The sequence below is a fragment of the Sus scrofa genome, chromosome 11, assembly GCF_000003025.6.
Source record: "Sus scrofa isolate TJ Tabasco breed Duroc chromosome 11, Sscrofa11.1, whole genome shotgun sequence".
In the NCBI taxonomy this organism is placed as follows: domain Eukaryota; kingdom Metazoa; phylum Chordata; class Mammalia; order Artiodactyla; family Suidae; genus Sus; species Sus scrofa.
In genome coordinates, this window is record NC_010453.5 from 38,521,938 (window position 1) to 38,545,087 (window position 23,150).

Consider the following 23,150-nt stretch of genomic DNA (forward strand, 5'->3'; position numbering starts at 1 on the left):
CTGCCCAGTTTCTGACTAGGGATTTTTCTTTGATGAAACTTGCATTAATCTTGACTAGGAAGTGAAACAACTTTCTCCTTGAATTTCTGTGGAAAATGATTTCATAGATCATTAGGGAAATTTAACTCTTACTCAGAAACATAATTTCAGAACATAAGTATTAAACCCCTAACAAATCTTCCTTGATCTCTAATTAAAAGTTAAGTTTTATCAACATATATTTGTCTAACAGGGTAAAAAAAATCATCACTCTAGATGTTGACCAAGAATTAACACACTACAGTCAGGAATTCAGAACATTTATTGCAAGAGCTGAATAATTGTAAATAACGTAGAACTGGCAAAGCAGTAACAAGGATAATTGTTTAGATATTTATTCTGTCAAAGTCATCAAACACCCCTCACAAACCGACAAATATGTACTGCAATAAGTAATGCACCCCTACCCATTATTTTCCATTATACTGTGGAAAAATGTGAATTACTATTTACAAAGTAATTTTACTTTTGGTAAGAACAAATTAACTATCAGATTAGCAAACCTTTTTTTGTATTTTTTATTTTTTATAATTTTAAACTGATGTTGAACCGTGGCATTAAGATAACTTTCACTTCTTTCAATAAAGACATTTTGTTGCATGCTATTTATTTGTTTAAATCACCTGTCATGCCTTAACAAAAACCTCCTAAGAATGTTCAAATTTGGATTTGTTTGCACGTGCAACTGAGATCTTATTAACATTAGTTGTCACTCTGTTGACTTGACCTAAGTGACAAGATGCTGGTACCTGCCAGGCATTGACCAACTATGATAACAAACAGTTAAACAGCAATAATTAGAGATTTATCCCTTTATTTCCCCCAACTAGCCTACCTGGAGAATGTTCTGTTACATCATGAAGGCACAACACATTAAATATTTTGTGGCTATGGTCTAACACTTGTGTTACAACAACATTATTGTATGAGGATCAACACAAACTGTCATTTCAACAAAGTTGCAGACACACACTTGTCCAATTGTAACTAGTTTTGAATAGTAATTTTTCTTCAATATATGCTAATTTTAAAACATTTGTTTTGCATGAGTGACAAGTACAGGATATTATATCACTTTCTGAAGGATAACACTTTCCCATTACTATCTCACTTAATGCTACTAATTAAGTGATTTGGCTTTTGCCTACTTTGAAAATAAGGATGTCAAGAAAACAGGTTCTGAATTTCCAAGCTTTTGCAGAAGTCCTTTTTTAATACATAAACTTTTCATTATTATCTTTATTTTTATAGAATTTCAGCATCAGAAGCTATCATAAAAGAAGCAAGATTCCAGAACCTTTTTTTAAACACAAGTGTTTGAGATCTTTCGAACAATGTGTGTCAAGACAGACTACTAACGCAGAAACACCTCACTGAAAGAAACAACAAAAATAACAACAAAGAGGCAACTTAAAATAAAAGGAAAGAAGTACCATAAAACACAGAATTATGCTACGACATTTTTAGGTGAACGATATAAGTACATAAAAGTTGTTAATAATAACTTGCTTCTATTTACAAATACTTTAACACTGATTGACTTAACAAGTGTCCACTAACGTTGTTAACAGCACAATAGGTTTAATGCTTATTTTTTTGTTTCGTTTGAAATATAATGTCAAGTATAGCAGTCCCAGCACAGATCAATGACAAAAAGAGCACAATTTTCTAACTGGGTATGTTTGTCAGTCACTCTAATCCATGGAACTTTCTTACTCTCCAAATGCATATTCTATTGTTCATAGCAGCAGTCCAGGGTCAAAATAAAATGCAATTAAAAGAAAAAAGATATTTCCACAATGGAGAGATCTCCGGGAGAGTTTAATCAATTCTAGTAAATCACAATGGCTAGTTAACTATCTTCTCTTTTATATGGTAAAACATTGTAACCTCCATGGTGCTAACATAAAGTTATGGATAATCCTGCTATAGGGGCATAGTTGTAGAGATCTATTGAATGCATAAAGCTCTGACACACACGGTATTAGCATGTCTATTTAGATTAAAGTTATTAGGTCCCACATAGCCTTTTTAGTTTTAAATTATTTTAATTTTTTTTAGAGTTGGTGTTCCTTAGGACTCTCAATAGCACCTCCTGCTTGCTTATAAGACTTCAGATTTGCCAGAGGAATGTCTGTCATGTGGCTGCCATTGTTGAAATGGCCTTCGGTGGACCCATACTGCTTCCGGTCATTGAACTGGTTCCTGTTGCTATCTTCTTTCCAGGCTCTGGTCAGGGTGTGCCCATTCACAAGCTTGTCCTTCTTGACCCATTCCTTCTGGGGTGCAAAGGTTGAGAGAGGAGATTTAGGGTGTTGATATGGACCCAAGCTGGGAGGCATCCAACAATTATCAGAGTGGCCCAAAACCAAGCACTCTTGAGTGCACATCTCTGTAGCTTCAGCTAGTCCTCGGGGCCCCAGAGGCCCATCTGTAAAGGACAAGAGAAAGAGAAAATAAGAAAATAAAGCAGTTAGAGTTTTTATTTGAAATTATCTTCTTAGAGAAAAAGTACATCAGTGATCTCATTTTTCTCCTGAAAATTATATGAAGTTAAGCAATTCAGATATGACCTCCTATCCTTTTAAGAATAACATAGGAAGAGCATGTTACCACTTGCTGTAGGGGTAAGAACTATCCCTTTTCCTTAAGTCTTTGTCTGTATCTAAATATAATGGCAGAAAAATAAATAGACTGTTAGACAAACAGATAGGCATAGGTTAAACAGATATACCCATAATGTATCCTTTCTGATCAACTTTTTCCATGACATATGTATCAGTGCTGATGTGTCCTACTTCTCAGCAAAAACCTCATATCCATGAGAAATTAGGAAAGTATGTAAATTTTTTATACAAAATTGAAATATATGTTAATGTAAAAACTCCATGAATATAAAAAGCACTAAGCACAATATTAAAAATAAATACTGTAAATGGTTATATAAAATGTTTTTCTATATAAATATGTTATTTTTATATGACATCACATGAAAATAGTTTTGCAGAATTTTTAAAAATTAAATAATCAATTAAATATTTTAACTAAAGTATATTACTAAAGACACACTTGGTCAGTGGCAAGCATTGTGAAATCCAAGAAATAAACACAGCATTTACATCCAAAGACATCATGTGGTTTTTTTCAAGCTTAACCTATTTTCTGGATTTCCATGTGTATTAAATAACCCAGATTTCAACAGAGTGAAAGTTTAGATAAATTGCAGATTGGATCACGTGGAGTTTAATATTCAAAGGGGGAAAAAAAGTCATCATAGGTATTACTCTCTTGTTTATTTATTTACTTATGTTTTTACTAGCAGGTGATCTAAAACATTTTAACCAAGATTCAAAAGTAAATTTTTCTCTGATTAGTTAAAGAGGATATTTGTTCTTTTCTGAAAAACAAAGAGTCAAATGGTTAAAGAAAAGATTGGGTGTTTAGGTTGTTGTTTTTTCCTCTTGATTAAGCAGTCAAGTGATAAGTGATAGCTTGAAAATTAGGAATTGATTTTACGAATGAGGTTAAGTGGATAGGCAAGAATGCCCGAGGCATAAAGCTTTTTCAAATGCAGAGAGTCATCAGAATAAAACTGTAGAAGAAAATGAGGAAAACATCCCTGCAAGTTTGCCTAATCAACATTAAAATAGCCAACAATTGGAATCTAGGTCTTTGCTAAAATCTAAGTTAACACACTAAAATTTTAAGTGCCCAATAATTGTGGAAATTTTATATTAACATCTCTTTGTCATAATAATAGTCTAGTTATTTACTGCTTCTTAAAAAATGCCTGCTGAGGTTAATAACATTTGGTTCAAATACCTGAGACCTCAATCCATTGGCAACATCAGAATGGACACTGGATGTGAAAAAAAAAAAGAAAAAAAAGTGCCTAAAATGTACTCTTACATACAAACTCAAACTAATCTCATCTTTATTCTTTCCCATCTGACTCATATTCCCATCCTCTCAAAATTAAATAATTTTATTTTGTTTAAACACACATTCATCACTTAAAAACTATTTTTCTCATAAATCTCCAATGATTACTTAGTTCCTAGAATATTTACTTTAACCTTCTCTATGAAACTTCCTCTGTGCTCTGAATTCTGCCTACACATTATTTTATTTTATATTTTATTTTGGCCACGCCCACAGCATGAACTTCTGCATGAACTTCCCAGGCCAGGGATACAACCTGTGCCACAACAGTGACAACACCAGATCCTTAACTCACTAAACCACTAGGGCCCTCCTGCCCCTACTTTAAAACTTCAAATTAATTTCTTCATTTCAGGTTCACTTTGGTGGTGTTGTTCAATGACTCTGTATCCACAATACTAACACATTTTGCTCAAACCAACCCATGCCCCTTACATCAGGATGACAGACCTATGAGATACTTTATGTTTGGCCTGTTTTCATTTAATTACCGATTTTTCAGGGGGCAGCTTGCTTCCTATGTACCACAGCAAGCTTCCATATCTTTGCCAGGTCATATCTTATATGTACCTAGAAGATTTCCACACATCTTCCCTTATTAATTAATAACAAATTCCCTAATTAAGCTCACTCAGTCCTTATAGTAATGACATTACTGTCTTTTGGGGGAGATTCTGTACATTCATGAGTATATATTTTTATTTTTCTTTTCTCTCAACTAAATTTAAAATTCGTTGATGGAAAAAAATGACTAATCAGTCTTTTGATTCCTTGTAGTGCTAAGCAATAGTGATGATACACTTTTAATTGTTAATTAAAATTTCATGAGGTTGAAAAAGTTCTGAGAAATTATTAACAATATCTTCCTCTTAAAAGGCAGAACTTAAGTAATTAGAAGTTGCTGATTTCATAAACATCACACCAAAAGCTTCCTCAACAACAAATCTCTATGTCTAGGTATACTGTGCGACAGTTAATAAATGAATTATTTAACTTTTCTGTTAAATATGTTCACTCATTTCTTGACATCAGTGGAGATAATAATCAATTTGATGTGTATTTTGAGGTCCATAAACAATCCTTAATTCTTAGTTTTTCAGAGCCATTAATAAGGTTTTCTTTTATTGTTCTTAACTCCAAAGAAAAAACAAAATCAGCTACCTCAAAATATTAATGGCATTAAAATTTTATTGAGTACTTAAGAAAGGGAGAATATGTAAGGTTATTTTTACAGAGTCTTATCCAGTATACATTGCCATTTTATTAAATTAAGAATATCACCCAAGGATTGAGAACAAAATTTATGTGTGCATCTTTAAGTATATGTGGACCCTAAATGATCGGCATTGAGTGACACATTTTAACAAGTAGAGTATATTCTTTGTTTTTCAGAACAGATAACATTTATTTATTCCATAAATATTTACTGAGCATGTACTTTATGCTGACACTGTGACAGGCACTGGGAATATAACGGTGAACAAAGCAGATGTCAGCACTCTCCTCAAGGAGCTTTTGGTCTATCCTTGGAAACAAATAATTGTCTTGAAACTAGCTAACCAAGAGAGGAGAAAGAGGTGTCATTGAGAAGGAACAGGAGGCAAGGTTTAGGGAGTCTTGTCTCTTTACAAGGCAACAGATGGACTTTGTTCCAATTAATAGCATTTTCACGTTTTTCTGAAAGTTCTTACAGATAACTGACAATTTGAGACATTTACAGTTAAATTTGTGTGTGCTATACAAAATATTTAACTTGCAAAAAAAGAAATGTTTTCCATTAGATAATATGAATTGCTCACTGAGAATTGTAGTTGAGATTCATTCTTGTAAATAAATTTAAAGGCTTTTGATAAAGTTTATACATAGATTTATAGAAGTTCTATAGATTCTCAGAGAAGTCTGTTAAGTAGCTGACTGTATAAGATTTAAAGATCCACCAAAAGGTGGGAAACAACACAGTGATGATGCTTGGAACAGAGGCAGTTTTTGTTACTTACAGTCTAAAGCAGAAAAGTCCTCCAGGCAGGGCCACTCGGAGGGTCATACCAGAAACAAGGTAACAGCAAGCTGGAATTGGAGGGGGCAATTTGTGTATGGCCAGCAAGGTGGGCTTGGCTAGATTGCAAGGGCTCTCTGTGGATTGACTAATCTGAATAATTTTCTCAGCTCTAGGGCACAGGGGCCATCTAAAATTATTTGTCACCTGAGCCTGGGGCAATTAGTGCAGGTACATAATGACTTAGAAATGTGAGAGCTCTAGAAGGGAGGTGGTGGGAAATAGATTTACTCAAGGAGGGGAACTGACCAGCATCTAGCTAGCACCACAGAACTGGGTCAAGACAGCATTAAAAAATATAAAAGAAAAAAAAATATATTAAATACTTTACACCAATTTGCTTATGTACGCTAGCTGCACCATTTTGAAAATGTACTTTATTCTTGGGCAGGTTTATACTTTGGAACATGATATTAAATAGGGAAATTTTTACTTTTTTAATTTAGACCTATCTATAATTTCTGGTAGTTGCCCTAAAATACACACACACAGTGAGTTTTATTTTGGGAAATAATAATGCCTCTCAAAGCATTGTTAAAGTCTGTGTCATGAATTGGTAGAAAGAAAAACATTTATTTTAAAATTATACAGTGAAATATTTATTTAAAAAAACTAAATTATTTGTTCCTTTTCACAATCTGTAATCTATGAGTTTGGTTATACTTCTTGATTTTTGAATGTATAAAGACACGAGTGCTGATGGAACTGTCCAAGCCATCTGTTTCTGCATTTAAATGTTGAAAGCAAAAAAAAAAAAAAAAAAAAAAAAAAAAAGACATAACAAAAAGCTTCTTGAAAATCATCTCAGTTAATGTTTTTATCAGATCCAAATGTATTTCACTCTCCATCTTTGCCCAACTCACCTTCCTGCTCAAAACCAAACAAAATACTTTTCATATGATTTAGGCATCAACAGCTGTCAGGGAGCTGCTTGAATTGCTGACTTTAGAGATGCAGGTTTAAAATGTGAAACTATCCAATTTAATGGATCTCCAGCTATACTTAAATGGTAGGATACTTGCATAAGCTTTGATCTCTCTTTTTTATTACACCCAGAAGCAGAACTGTTACTTCATGGATAAACTCGGTGCTGTAATTAACAAGTACCTTCTGGCCTGTTGTCCACCTGCTTTTCAATCTGATGATTTGAAACCCTTTATGTCCAAAGATTAAAAACACCCTTTTTTTTTTTCAAATTATATAATGATTCTTATTTTTTTCCATTAGAACTGGTTTACAGTGTTCTGTCAATTTTCTACTGTACAGCATGATGGTGACCCAGTTACACATACATGTATACATTCTTTTTTCTCACATTATCATGTTCCATCATAAGTGACTAGACATAGTTCTCAGTGCTACACAGCACGATGTCATTGCTTATCCATTCCAATAGCAATAGTCTGCATCTAATAACCCCTAGCTCCCAATCCATCCCACTCCCTCCACCTCCCCCTTGCCAACCACAAGTCTATTCTCCAAGTGCATGAGTTTCTTTTCTGTGGAAAGCTTCATCTGTGCCATATATTAGATTCCAGATATAAGCAATATCGTATGGTATTTGTCTTTGTCTTTCCGACTCATTTCACTCAGTAAGAGAGTCTCTAGTTCCATCCATGTTGCTGCAAATGGCATTATTTTGTTCTTTTTTATGGCTGAGTAAAAATGGATGTGTATATATACCACTTCTTCCATCATCTGTCAATGGACATTTGGGTTGTTTCCATGTCTTGATTATTGTGAAAAGCACCACAGAGAACGTCTTTTTTAAGGAAATTTCTGTCTGGATATATGCTCAAGAGTGGGATTGCTGGGTCATATGGTGGTTCTATGTATAGTTTTCTAAGGTACCTGCATACTGTTCTCCATAGTGGTTGTACCAGCTTACATTCCCACCAACAGTGCAGGAGGGTTCCCTTTTCTCCACACCTCCTCCAGCATTTGTTATTTGTGGACTTATTAATGATGGCCATTCTGACTGTGTGAGATGGTATCTCTTTTAAAAAGTCGTGAGACTTCATATTTCTGGTTTGGGTTCGTATTGTATGATGGTTTGGACTTTTATGTGAATAAATTTTCCTTGGAATTTTTACTGTTGGGTAAAAGAAGACCAAACAGACTGCCAACATTGAATTGTAAAATAGATAAGTCATTTTTATATCACGTTGGTTCAAATTCAACACATCTCACTTGATTTTTTGTTTCATTCAATTTTTATTACAGAAAAATACCTCTTCCTTGTAAAACACATCTGGTTGTCATGTTATAATAGGCTTTGTTTGGTAAGAGCACATATCATCATTTTATGCAAAACATTTGTTAAATTCCAGTTTTGCTGTATTTCCTCCAGAAAAGATACCTTAAAAGGTAGCATTAGTATCCTATTCAAAGTGTTGTGCATCACTGAACACTTTTAGGTGAAAGGTGCATCCATCTATTTGGACTTGGTTGAAGCAGTTTACCTATCTCTAGGCCAATGGTAAAATGTCTTTACTTGTTTTAAAGAAATTTCCATTTTTAAGTAGGCTTTTATCGTATAATTTTACTTTGCACTTGCTATGAATTTATTCATAAACTATCTTAACTTTCATACTTGCTCCTTCCTTAATCAGTCTTCCTATAATAAAATTTCAAGGAAACAAATATTCTCACCCAGTACACTTATAGATAATTTTAGTATCTCTAGGAGACCAATACAAAAAATTAGTATTTTTACTGGCTCATGTTTACCCTTGGTTTATTTCTATACTTTTTATTTCTTTTTGTGAGACAAGATGTGCCAGCATAACACTTTCTTGTCAATTTTGTGGATTACCCTGAATTGAAAACTGAACCTAAATGTTTATGGAAATCCACAGGGATCCGAAAGAATGTCAGGTAAAGTTACTTCATAGGTCCCCTACTATCTCCACACATTATATTTATCCAACTGTTGCAGGTACAAATCAAATTGATTAACTTGCCTCTAATATAAGAATGGTAAAAGTTAATCTTGAATTTGAGAGCTGGCGTGGAAACAGAGGGGACTATTCAGCACTTCCCATATTCCCTTTTGATGCATGACCTGTACTTTAGATTACATTATTCTATGTCTAATTGATGTTTTAAATCAGTGTCACATGGGAATAAATATCAGTTATTACTCTGCTCTTATTAAATAGGAAAACAATCAAGGGGTACAAATTTCATTGCCATTTTAACTCAGATTTGTATATAAAATAGTACAGCATAGTTGTGTGGACAGTCTAAATCTAAAAATAGATCTGGCAAATTTGAGTACACCTATGGGAAAAACATTTTTCATTAAATCATTAAATAGTTTTTGTTTGATCTTCGGTTCAAGAAATTGTTACACAGAATATCTAAAATCAAAACTAGACTAGAAATCTGAAGTCATGTGATCATCATAGCCCTGGCAAACAAACAGATTTGAGCCCCAGTAAACCAGTGAATTATCATGGACTTCATGTAAGTAATTTTCAATTCCCTAGCTCCTAGTTTCTCATCTAAATATTGAGAATAAAAGACTAGATTTTGATGCATGACCTCTCCCAATCTCTTGTTCCTTTATTAAATAGCACTGTGGTTTGCCATAAATAATCAAACTTTTTAGTGTTATTTTCATTTTACTAGTGAGGAGCCCACGGCAGGGCAAGGAGAATATAAACCAATTGATGCTGTGTATTGCTTGAGTCACATTTAAGTGTTGGAATATGAAAAGATAATTGGAACTAGTATTTATATTTCTAAGTCTAAGTAAAACCATTTTTAATGGTTTAATCAGAGTTTTAGCTTATAGCTCAAATTTAAACACAACATTTTGCATGCATCTACAGTCACCTTGAGAAACAAATACAGAAATCCCATACCAGCAGGATTTGACAAAACCTTTGGTTAACGAGTAAACAAGGATTAAATGTTTTACACATTCCTCATACAGATTTTTTTCCATGGTCACAGATGAAAAGTAAACATTTGCAGATGGAGACAGTCCAAATACAATAACACATGGCCAGACCAAGCAGCAGATTCTCTGCCGGAGAGGATATTGCTATTTGGACTGACTTTATCACTCAGAGAGAATGGAGAGCACCTCCTTATAAATCTTTAGCTTTCTTCGGCATGGCGTGAATATAAGCAGCCTTTTCTCATCTGCTAAAGCTAATTTCTGAAAAGAAAATTATCTTTGATAATTTTATTTATTCTCCATTGGTATTTTATGTCACAATCAATTAAGTGACAACAGTCTAAGGTTATTGATTATTTAAATTACTCTCAAATTTCAACTGTGTGGTATGAAACTGTTTCTTTACATTATTACAGACCATATTTATTTTCTCCTGTAGTTAACCATTTCTTTTACTCACATTTGATGTCTTTCATTTCAAAAAGTCATCCATATATTTCCTGAATTACTCCCCATTTCTTAAAATTTACATCATCTCTTAAACCATAGTAAATCTTATTTGATGTGTAATAAGATTTTTTTTTTTTCTTTTTACAGCTGCATCTGTAGCCTATGGAAGTTCCTGGGCTAGAGGTTGAATTAGAACTGCAGCTGCTTGCCTATGTCACGGCCACAGCAACACCAGATCCAAGCCACATCTGTGACTTACGATGCAGCGTGCAGCAATGCTAGATCCTTAACCGACTGAGCAAGGCCAGGGAAGGTACCTGCACCCTCATGGATACATTATGTCCTTAACCCTCTGACTTACTGTGGAAACTCCCCAAACACAACAAATTTTAAGGAGAAAATCTAAGGTATTATTCTTTAGAGATGACTGTCAGGCCAATATCCAACTTAAAAAAGAAGCAATTTATATAATCTCTCTCCTCAAACTCTCAGTTGCCTGTCTGAAACCAGACTTGTACACGGTATAAAATGTAAAGTAATTTGTCTTTACACAAGTTCCACTGTTTCCCATATTTCAGGTGTATTTAATTAGAATGGAGAAAAACTAGGGAAGCGAAGTTTTATTCATCCAGTACTCCATGATAATTTTCACCTGAGATGCTTATAACTGCAGCCTTGTTCCTGCAGGAGTCTCTGGGCTAGAGATAATTCTTTCAGGGTCTCCAGAATGCATAGAAACTTGTCCCTGGTTATTTCATTTTAATTTATTTCAATTTTATTTATTCATTTTTTGCCACACCCATATATGGAAGTCCCCAGGTTAAGGACTAAATCCAAACTGCAGCTGGGACCTAAACCACAGCTGTGGCAATGCCGGATTCTTAATCTGCAGTACCACTGTGGGAACTCCTTCCCTCCCACCCCAGTTATTTTAAGCGTAGGAAAATTTGTGGGAAATACTTTGCTAAGTTTTTAAGTATGTAAAGACTTGATCAAGAACATTTTAAAAAAGATATCTGAAAGACTCTTTCTAAATGGAATAATCGCATGTGATCTGTAAGGGTGTGTGTATATCTGTTTGTGTTTAAATCTTACCATAACTCTGAATAAGTACAGTATAGCTTGGTGCTTCTCAAATGTTAATGTGCATGTGAACCACCTGAGGAAATTGTTAAAATGCAGAATCTGACACAGTGAATCTGGAGTCCTGAGCTCCCTCATTTCTAACAATGTCTCAAATGCTGCTGCTGCTGCAATTCAAGGCCCTCTTGGAGATACACACACACTGAGAACTTACTTACCTCCATCACGTAACTTCCCAATGTTCTCCTTAACTAAAGTTCTTGAACTTTTTCATGTTTTAGATTTAGATGGAGAGCTTATCCCATACCTTGCATGACCACATCCAGGAATTTTGATTCTATAGGTTTGAGGTGTAGCTCAAGATATTTCATTTCTAACAAGTTCCCTGTGCTGCCACATTTTCCTGATTTCTCCAGTCCATTACTAGCCACCACGATATCTTTCAGACCCCTAAATATTGGACTGCTCAATGCTCTTTAATTATACCTCCCTTAGATGAGCTCATGTGATTACATGGCCTTATAAATTTATAAATATATCCGCTAGGGATCCTCCAGCTTATATTTTCGGCCCCATCTCATTCTCCTGTGCCAATATTAACATATCCTACATCATATGGATTTCTAATTGGCATTTCAAAGTAGCATAATTCTTACTGTTTTATTCCAAAACTGCTACTCTTCCTGAACTTAACCATTCTTATTCATGGCACACTGATTACCAGCTTGCTCAGTTCGGAAAAAAAAAAAAAAAAATGATGTCAGCCTTGGTACCTGTTAGACACAAATTCCTGGGACTATAGACATCAGCTATCACACAACTGGTCATATTAAATTATATGGCTGCTATGGACTGAAAGTTTCTGTCCCCCCGAATTCATACATTGAAGTCCTAACACCCAATGTGATGGTCTTTGGAGGTGGGACCTTGGAACATGATTGCTCTAGATGAGGTTATAAGGGTGGGATCCTCAGGATAGGATTAGTACCCTTGTGCAAAGAGACCAGAGAGCTAGGTCTTTCACGGTATCTCTGCTATATGAGGATACAGCAAGAAGGGGGCTTTCAGAAAAGTAGGAAGTAGGTTCTTACTAGACACCAGTTTTGCCTGTACCTTAATCTTGGTCCTCCCACTTTTCCAAACTGGAAATAAATGTTCCTTGTTTAAGCCAGTCTATGATATTCTGTTATAGCAACTTATATTGACTAAGACAATGGCAAAAGAAGATTTACAGATATAATAAAGACATCCATCCACTAATAAAGTTATTTTTAGTAAAATAAACTAAACTATATTCATAAATTTTATGTGGGCCGAGTTATAATCACATGAGCTCTTGAAAATCAGGGAGTTTCTTTCTAGCTAATAGCAGATGTGAGTTCAGATTCAAAGCACAAGAAGGACTCTGTGTGCCCTTGGTGGCTTTGACAATGGAAAGGGCTACATGGACAGTTCTGAGAGCAGCCTCTAACTGCTGAAAAGAACAACCCAAGCTGGGCAGCCAGCAGGCAACAGGGATCTCAGTCCTACAATCAGAGGAACAGGACTCTGCCAACAACCTGTGAGCTAAAAAGTCGATTCTTCCTCAAAGTCTCCAGAGAAGAGTTCAGTCCAGCCAGTAACTTGATTTCAGCCATGTGAGACCGTAGGCATGGCAAGCGCACCTGGATTCCTGAGATAATAAATGGATGGGAACTAACACAATAAATCGGCATTGCTATAACCAGCTAAGTTGTGGCAATTTGTTACTCATAAATTGAAAACTAATACAACATCTGTCTTTTACTCAAGACATGCAGTCAATCAGCAAGTTCTTTAGTTTATCTCCCTCCCAGAAAACCCACTAACTCAAACCACTATTATTCCTAACAAGACCCTCTCCTTTCATTCTGTAATATGCTATGCTCCAATCCCTAACTAGAGACATGCATATATAGTTATAACTATATAACTAACAAACTTACATTAGTTTCCTATTGCTGCTGAAACAAATTACTGCAAACTTATTGGCTTAAGAGAAAATTCTCTTACAGTTTTAAAGGTCAAAAGTCTGAAAATCAATATCACTTGGCTAAAGTCAAGATGTTAACAAGGCTGCTTCATCCTGGAAGCTCTGAGGGGAAAAGCCATTCCCCTTCCTTTCTTTAGTTTCTCGAGGCCATCTGTATTTCTCGGTTTCTGGGTCTTTCTCCATTTCAAAACTAATCCCCACTTCTGTTGTAGCATCACCCCCTTTACCCCCTCTTGCATCCTTCTTTTAAGGACCATTGTGATTACATCGTGCCTATGTTGATAATCCAGGATAATCTCCTCGTCTCAAAATCCTTAATATCTGCAAAGTCCCTTTTGCCATGTAGGATAACATAGTCACATGTTAAGGAGTAAGATGTGGATACATTTGGGAGCTATCCAGTGCAACACAGTATTTTAATTAGAACTTCTCACCCCTCTGCTTCCAACCACATCAAAGTAAAAGCCACTCTCCTTTCTATGGTCCAGAGATTCCCATAAAATCTGGCTCCTGCCCAGCTCCCTGACATCATATATGCATCCCTATGCCACCTCTCTTTTACCCCATTTTCCCTCTGCTAAGCTACACTGACTTTCTTGTTGTGCCTCAAACACATCAAGATTAATGAGGTTTCAGGGCCTTCAGATTTACTATTATTTGTGCCTGAACCATCCTTCTCACTGGCCTCACTTCATTTAGATGTTTCCTCAAATTTAATTCTTCATAGAGGCATTTCCTGACCACCTTATAACAAAATAATATCCTTTACTCAGTCAATCTCTATTCCCTTACTTAGCTGCATTTTTCTCAGTGGCACTCATTATTACCTGTGGCAATGTGCTTATTTGTTAGCAGTGTAGCTTTAATGATAGAATATAAGTACCACAAAGTCAGGTAATTTGCTCTTAGGTAACTTCGTCCTCAACACCCTTTACCATGGTCTGGCATACTGTAGATAGTTCTAGATAGATTTTGAAAGGAAGAGTAAATGAAGTTTATTCTGAACCCCAAATCAGTGAGCTAACATAAAAACTACATGTAAAACATTATGTGACAAGTCATTTACAGTCAGAAAATAATCAATAATCAAATAGTTGTTACTTGTACACAAGAAACACTGTTAAGAGTTAATAGCACAAAATTTCACCAAGATAGTAGATGAAATATAATTGATATTAGTAAGTGCAAACTAGCACCATTCAAAAGCACTTCTGTGCTATCTTACTTCAGTCCAAGCAAGCGGACTGTCCCAAAGTGAAACATAATTAGGCTACTTCCTGTATCCCCCTGAACTGCTTCATCGTGCCAGACAGTTCATAATTTCTCACACTAGCTGATCTCTTCAGATGTCTTCAGAGGTCCAGATTCACAGAATGCATAACAAAACAATTCTTTAAAGCCTTCAGATACCAATGTAATTATTAGCATTTATTATGAAGCAGAGTTCAAATGAGATGCAGATAAGGCTGCAGGATTTAGGCCTTTGATAAAATATGTTCAGGTAAATGGGAAGATATTTAGAACAACAACAAAAAAAGAAACGATTATGGATTGTATTAAAAACCTAAAAATAGTTTCGATTCCATAAATGTATCGGTTTACAAGCATTAAGGGATGGAATTAATTTTCACAGATTTTAGGAAAATGTGTGATTTTAAAAAGAGGCTAATGTGTCACATTAGATTATATATAGAATACCCTGTTGAAATTCATTGCTTAAATTCAGTTTTACGTAAAGAAAAACTACTCTAAAAATGAGAAGCATAATTTTATATTTTGAAAGTATCTCCTAAGGGGACTTTTGAAAATGCCATTACTTCATTATTGAAATTGGCCTATATAATGGAGTATTGTGGAGAGAAATCTTGCCCTCTTGGGGTACTGCATAGGATTACCCATTCCAATCTAAAATGTATGTTTATCTCTGAATGCATATTGCAAATCCAGAGAAATTGCTTCATTAATATGGTCTTTGAAAGATAAATTTCTCTCTTAAAATAATAAGTATTACATGTGAATTGTATAACATCTATATATATTTTGCTGAGGTTTCTGGCAGTATTTTCCTTTCTGCCTATTGCCAGAGACTATATTTTTCTGATGACAGAGGACAAGTTACATTTCTTCAGTATTTCACTATTTTATTGGTAGTGGACCGTAAGTCCCAAGTATTCAATAGATATAATATCGCTCTATTTATCATAAAAATATTGCCATTAATGGAGTTTCTGTCATGTTGCAGTAGGTAAAGAATCTGACTGCAGAGGCTTGTTCTCTGTGAAAGTGTGGGTTCAATTCCTGGCTTGGCATAGTGGATTAAAGGATCCGGCGTTACCACAGCTGCACTGTAGGTCAGAGATATGGCTTGAATTCAATTCCTGGCCCAGGAACTTCCATATGCCATGGGTGTGGCCATTATAATTTTGTGAAATATGAATCATTTATAATTTTTCTAAAACAGGACAATTTTGTTGCAACATCAGTACATTGTCACATTTAATCAAAAATACTTAAAATTTTTTCCAGATTTAGCGTATGTTCATATGTACAATTTTTAGAGAACTAGTATTGCTCTCAGAATAAAGCTTCATAGTGAATGTAAGAAAAGAAAATAAAGGGGAGGTACTGTCATTAATTCTATATCTGAGAGAAAATTCATGGTAAGCAAAATTTGACCTTATCTGCTGAGGGATTGTCTTTTTTTCTTCCTATGGGTTATATCAATAACTTCTTGGAGCAGTTACAGCTAATCAAGTTTGCTTCCTATCTGGATCTGCTGTCCCTTTGCAATTAAATATGTTTTTATTATCTTCCAATCTGTCTCATCAAAATGACCTGTCTCTTGGGCATAATTGGTGGCTGGCTACTCTGATAAGCTCATTAATCTTATAATGCTATTGACCAAAATGCTAAGTGTTATCCTTCGGAAGAAGAGCTACACTTTACTGAGAGCCCTATAGAGCATTTCAATCCATGCATAGGAATGCTTGAATCATAATAGTAAAAGAATGTGATTTTGATATAGAAAAGACTTTGAGGCATCCGTCAAGTCACAGTGTGAAATTATGCCTCCCCACTAGTTGGCATAGCTTGGGTATCTTCCCATGTTCTGGCATGTTCTTTCCATGAAAGATATGACATTCAAAAGGATTAATTGAAAAGTGTTTATTAAAGTGATCGACACTCTGTGGAGTGTGGGCTAGGAAAGTGAACTAAGAAGTAGTGAGGGAGAAAAGGATCTGAAAAAGTCCTATCACTCCTAGGCCTAAAGGGGTAAGGAAAAGTGCAGTATGACTGCAATCTAGAAAGAATTACAGAAGATTTGGAAGAATTTATTCAGGAAACCAAAGAGGGAGCAGGCAAAATAACTTGAATATATAAGAGCAAATATGGAATATATTTTTTTGTTATTGTTGGTATAATCACCAGTTATAAAGCCAATAAATATCCTTTGAGATAACCTTGCATTTGGAATCCAAACTCTAAAGGCCTGACTGGTTAAAACACAACAAGTCCTTTAAGGTCATTCATCTACTACTAAGCCAGACAAGTGTGATCACTTTGGAAGCTATACTTCCCACAAACTATACATAAAATGTAAGCCAATTATTAGGATAATAACTCAGAATAAATACTATTAAAAATTCAGAGCAGTCTTATGGGCTGATGAAAAGAGCACTAGTAAGAATGAATGGAAAGTTTCATTCTCTTTTAAATATTTCAGTAAAAGTTCTTGATATGCTCTTCTTTATATACTCACCAAGTACTGCGCTCTATCTACATGGATGATTACAAAATAACTAACCCAGTATATCTTCACTGGAAGTAAAAATTATTAGTAAATTTATAAATCACAGTTTCTATGTCTTTTTGACATTCTGCAGTAAAGGATGGTTACAGCACTTGACTGCAGTTTTGAGCTCTTGAGTTGGCCTCTGTGCCTCAGTCTACCACATCGATAAAATCACAAGACAGCTGGCCCAGGCCAAATATTAACATACTGCTTAGGATGTCAGTTAATTCCTCTCTAATGGAAGTGAACTGCACAGTGAACCTTTACTTTTTAATCTAGATGACAGTCAAAGGTTTTGAGATCTGTGAACCTTTGGCAAGATTTATAATGTTAAGTTGTCATCCAAAACAATTGGTATGGCTTTAGTTCAAAATCAGTCACTAAGAGGTATTTTTTATCTGGCAAAAATACCACAGAATATTTTCCCTGTCAGCAAGGAATGTAAATAGAACTCCAACAAAGAGCATATTTTTCAACCATGTTATCACTAATCAATTACTTGGAGTTATTTCTTGGGGAATATCTGTGTATCTATCTGTCTACTATCTGTCTGTCTATCTATCTCTCTGTCTACCTATTCATAAGCTTGCTATCTTAGTTAGGGTTACCAAGTTGATAGCAGCATTGTTTTAGTTAATATAACTACATTATGTAGGTCTTAATTATGTTCTCTAAGCCTCATTCAACTGAAAATTGACATAGATGAGAGAAGATGAAATGGCTTATTGCATAAAGTATATGATTTAAGATCACAGTTTCAAGCATCAATCCCTCCCCCCAAACATGCAATGCTACTGAGCCAAATTCCCTCCCCTTTCAGGACCTTTTTCACTAAGTCAAAAGCATTGCTTCTTGGATTTTACCCTTACAGCACTTAAAGTGTATTCTCCTCTCTGGTAAATATGCTACAAATATTTTATGCAGAGCTCAAAACATATACCTGGCTTTACTACACCATCATGCCTGGTTGGCTTCTGAAACAAGCTATAAATATATACCAATGATTACAAATTGTTCTTCAACTTCTTTGACATAAAGTTGAAGAAAGCCAAAGACATAAACTAGAAGACATACCAAAGGTTTTCCTCAGATGCGGGGTGTTAATTTGCCACTACATTTTTCTGCTTGTGATAAAATAAAGATTCAGTGAATTTTTTCGAAGCTGCTTATTTACAGGGAATGAGAGGTTGATATTCTAATTAATTGTAGAAAGAGAACTAGAAATGACAACAATGAAACTTATTTTCCTTATATAAAAATCTAGTATTGAAAGCAGTATCCAGGTGCATGATCATGGACAAAAGTCAATATGACACTGACAACATATTTGAATTTATATAAATTATTATTATTATTATTATTTTGTCTTTTTGTCTCTTTAGGGCTGCACCTGCGTCATACGTAGGCACCCAGGCTAGGGGTCCAATTGGAGCTGTAACTGCCAGCCTACACCAGAGCCACAGCAACTCAGGATCCAAGGTACAGTCAGCGACCTACAGTACAGCTGACGGCAATGCCTGATCCTTAACTCACTGAGAGAGGCTAGGGATCAAACCCACGTCCTCATGGATGCTAGCTGGGTTTGTTAACCACTGAGCCATGACAAGAACACCTATATAAATTACTTTTGATTAGTGGTCATCACTACTATTTTAGAAGCTATGCAACTTTGGAAGTGAGTTGTTTGGCTAGCTGCCTGTCCCAGAGTCCTTTGAATTCCTAAGATGGTCAAGTCAATACATAAAATGCAAGTCCTTCTCATTTGTCTGTTTAATTAAAATGTTCTCTTCTAGGTTGTGTTTGTAAACATATAGAGCATTATTTTTTTTAAAGGTCTTCTTTCTAATTGCTTCATAACAAGAAAAGGAGTTTCTATGTGTCTTTTCCAATCTCCTCTAAGACTTGAAATTACTACTTAGGGTTTTCTTTACTTTGAGGCTGTTTAAAATTTCTTTACTGTAGCTCACGGTGGTTCACATTCCTTTCTTGTTATCCTTTCTTTGTTTTATCACTAGTTCAACACCGCAGTGTCTTTTGTACCTTGCCGTAGTACCAGTGGACTAAGAATATTCCAGGCTTATGATGTTACTTCTTTGCCAACTATTACTAACCCTGAATCATAAGGGAAACATAAAAATGGCCTAAATTGCATTAACAAGGCCATACATTATATTTTCGAGAGTATGAATGTTGTGACCATTATTGTTATTTGGAATTGATATTAAACCGATGTCACATTATCTGTGCTGTTTTCCTGAAGGGTATACTGTTTTGTTTTTTCTTTTAATGAGAACACATTCCTGAGCTGTGGTATTCAAGTACCTAACAAAATGTACCAAATAAATGGAGAAAAGCCAAGCCATTCTATTCTCTCTGGTTATCCCAATGACAGATGTAAATTAACCTGTGACCATTTTGGCTGGGATGATCAGAACTGATCTTGAAAATTGCCACAATTCACATATAGACACTGTCCAAGAGTTTAAAAGCATGAATCAAAACTCTAACACAGTTAAGTTCATCTTGAGTGGCATCATTTAGTGAGCTTTAGGGACTGGAAAACAGCCTGGTTTTGAGGTAAGCTGACAACTTTATCCCTGCTTATGATTTACCACCTTGTACCAACACATCTTTTTTTGAACCATCTTCTTCTTTCATATCATTAGAGAACAAGGCATAGGTCACATTTTTTGTGCTTATTTAACAGTAGATTTGTTTGTGACTGCATGGTATAGTCCTTATAAATTCAAGAACTTTGTATTTTCAGTTAGGAAAGTGTGCTATACGCATGTTGGAAAGGATGTACTCTGGTAGCCAAGAGCATGAAGTTTTTTGAAGTAGATCCAGTGATTTCATAGTTAGTACTTGATGGACATTTTCATCTCATTTGCATATGTACATATGTTCATTCTAAGTTTTGCTAACAACATTAGACATACAAAAAAGCCCTATGTATTTCATGTCCAAATGGATTACAAAATCTTTATGTTAGTAATGCTCTCTGGCTTTTTTCCCTTAAAAAAAATTCTTTCCAATACTACTTAACAGGAACACTCCTCCATTATGATTTACAATACATTAGATTTGTATTTTTGAAAGTAAAAATATAGTTTTAACAGAACTATTAAGTAAGATCAGGATGAAAAGAATTACTGCATTTCCAAAAGTTAACATATTCAGTGTTCTCAAGAATAGCAGTGCAGATCTTAATTATGATACATAGAATGACTCATCGAAACACGTAAAATCCTTGGTCTTTGTGCCCTCTGGTCTTCTGTTGAGTTTGATGACCGGTTTATGTGGGAAAATTAGGAAGTATATTTCTAATGGTCATTTTAAATAAGAGTCTTCACAACCCCCAGCTAATACCTTTCCAGAACATTTGGCTTTACTTCAAAAATTAACTTCAGGAAAGGAGCTATTTTACGATTTTCTTCAAAAGGGAGTCTGCACTTTAATCAACTACTTATATTTGCACTTGATGGATTAAATTACTAAGAAATTCCAGAACAGTGAGTCATTTAGAGGGAAAGCGAAAAATTGAAGCATGTGTACGTGGGTGCAGAGAGATTCCAAATAATAATAATAGGGAGTTCCCATTATGGCTCAGGGGTAATGAACACAACTAGTATCCAGCAGGATGCGGGTTTAATCCCTGGACTCACTCAGTGTGCTCAGTGAGTTAAGTATACAGCATTGCCATGAGCTGTGGCATAGACTGGCAGCTGCAGCTCTGATTTGACCCCTAGCCTGGGAATTTCCATATGCCACACTGACACCCTAAAAAGCAAAAAGAATAGTAACAATAATAACAACAACACAAGTGATAAAATAAGAAACCTTTGAATTATTGTGTCACTGAAGAAACAAGAGTTGCTTGATTTTATCTTAAGGAATTGAAGAGATGAGAGCCTCCACACCCCCCAACTAATAACTTTCCATGTTTCTTGACTTCTGTCTTATAAATTGAATTATTGCTTCTAAACCACAGATTTCATGAGCAGTGTGGAGATTCTTTTATGATGAACTGATTTTTATCTTAAGTCTTCCTATTGGTTCTGTTTGGCTTTGTAACATATTTTTGAAACTTAGCACAGCATCTACTACACAACCTACTTAAGTAGGTTTTAAAGTGAGTGTTTAGGTAAATTTTAGGTATAGTCAGAACTACCCTTAAAATATACTCCACATGTCCAGTTGCTCAAGTTAGAGGAATGAGGGAACTAGGGGGCAGACATTCATGTAACCCACAGCAATTTACTCAGGGGCATCAGTTCGTTCTGCCGGGAGGAATGACTGGTAGAATCACCTGGACTGTGTTTTTTTTTTGTTTGTTTTTTGTTTTGCTATTTCTTGAGCTGCTCCCACGGCATATGGAGGTTCCCAGGCTAGGGGTTGAATCGGAGCTGTAGCTGAAGGCCTACACCAGGGCCACAGCAACGCGTGGGATCCGAGTCGCATCTGCAACCTACACCATAGCTCATGGCAATGCCGGATCCTTAACCCACTGAGCAAGGCCAGGGACTGAACCCAAAACCTCATCGTTCCTAGTTGGATTCGTTAACCACTGAGCCACGACGGGAACCCCCACCTGGACTGTTTTAACTCTCTCTCTCCTCTGTTTCACTATCTTGGTCCATCAGGTATGGTAAAGTTTTATCACTGACATGCACATACATACACTTGATGGGGTTTTGCTCTACAAAAGAGTGGTTACTTTTTGGTTACAATTCTGCCCTAATTCCTATTTTTTAAATTAAAAAAAATTGACGTATACTTGATTGACAATGTTTCAGGCGTACAGCAAAGTGTTTCGGTTATATGCATATATATGCACATATATACATTCATATATGTATATATTCATATTTTTTCAGATTCTTTCCATTAAGGAGGAAGCCAGGAGAGGCTTGAGCAGAATACTATGCACTAGAGCAGCAAACTATGATAGACCACACAAACATGTGAGGCTTGGCTTTCCTTTTGGCATATGAGAGAACAGCACTGGGTCTAGACATGTGCCATCTTGCTCCATTATCCTGTCATGTCCTCCTCTTCATCAAGATATATTGATGAATATTGTAAATAAGAGTAGGTGTTTAAGATGTGTCCAAGAGAGAGCAGAGAGCATTTCCTTCATTTCCATCATTTTCATTATGTAAGATGAGCTCAGAGAGGTACAGTGACTCGCCAACATTCACACAGCTCCTCAGTACTAGGCCATGATTTAATGCTTTTAGTTAGGGAAGGAAGATTTCAAGCTATAGCTTATTTGTTTTAGACAGAAGAAATTACTTTTAGATTATTAGTGGTAATTAACACAAACATGACCAAAATGAAATAAAATTATATGTGCCAATTAAAATAAAGTGCATGTGTAGCCACTGGACATTCTATGGAACAAAAACATTTGAAAAGGTAAAATAATATACAGGGCAAGGATGGCACAGAAAAACTACTTGCAAGGTGAACGGTTCTGAAATTTCCTACACAAACAGAATGAATTTTTATACATACAGAAATATGCGGTCTGTAAAGTCAAATTATTCAGAACACTGAGATTAATACAATTCACCAAGTAACTGGGAGGGACAGGTTTACCTACTAGAGTTCTACCTGCTACCAATATTTCTGGGACGGACATCACAATCTGGAAAACTTCCTCACACTGAAAATATGTAAATTCGAATCCATATACATGTTTAGAACGTCTGTTATCTCTCACTCCCTTTTTGAGAAAGTAGATGTCAATAGCTCCACTTTGACTAAGTTACCAATATTGTGCCTTTAGTAAAACTCATAAAATATAGTCTATTCATTATGATATAAATGGTAGCTTTCACTAGAAATCTACATTACTCACATCCTG

General features: G+C 35.3%; 1 protein-coding gene across 5 annotated transcripts in view; it reads right to left on the bottom strand.

Moving 5' to 3' along the window:
- Positions 284-23,150, bottom strand: part of PCDH9 (protocadherin 9) — a 932,946-nt gene continuing 910,079 nt past the window's right edge. For all 5 annotated transcript variants that reach the window (XM_021065365.1, XM_001925503.6, XM_021065364.1 and 2 more), the window contains one exon: positions 284-2,470. In XM_021065365.1, the coding sequence (XP_020921024.1) occupies positions 2,097-2,470 (374 nt within the window). In that variant the 3' untranslated portion in view covers positions 284-2,096. The remainder of the gene's footprint in view (positions 2,471-23,150) is intronic.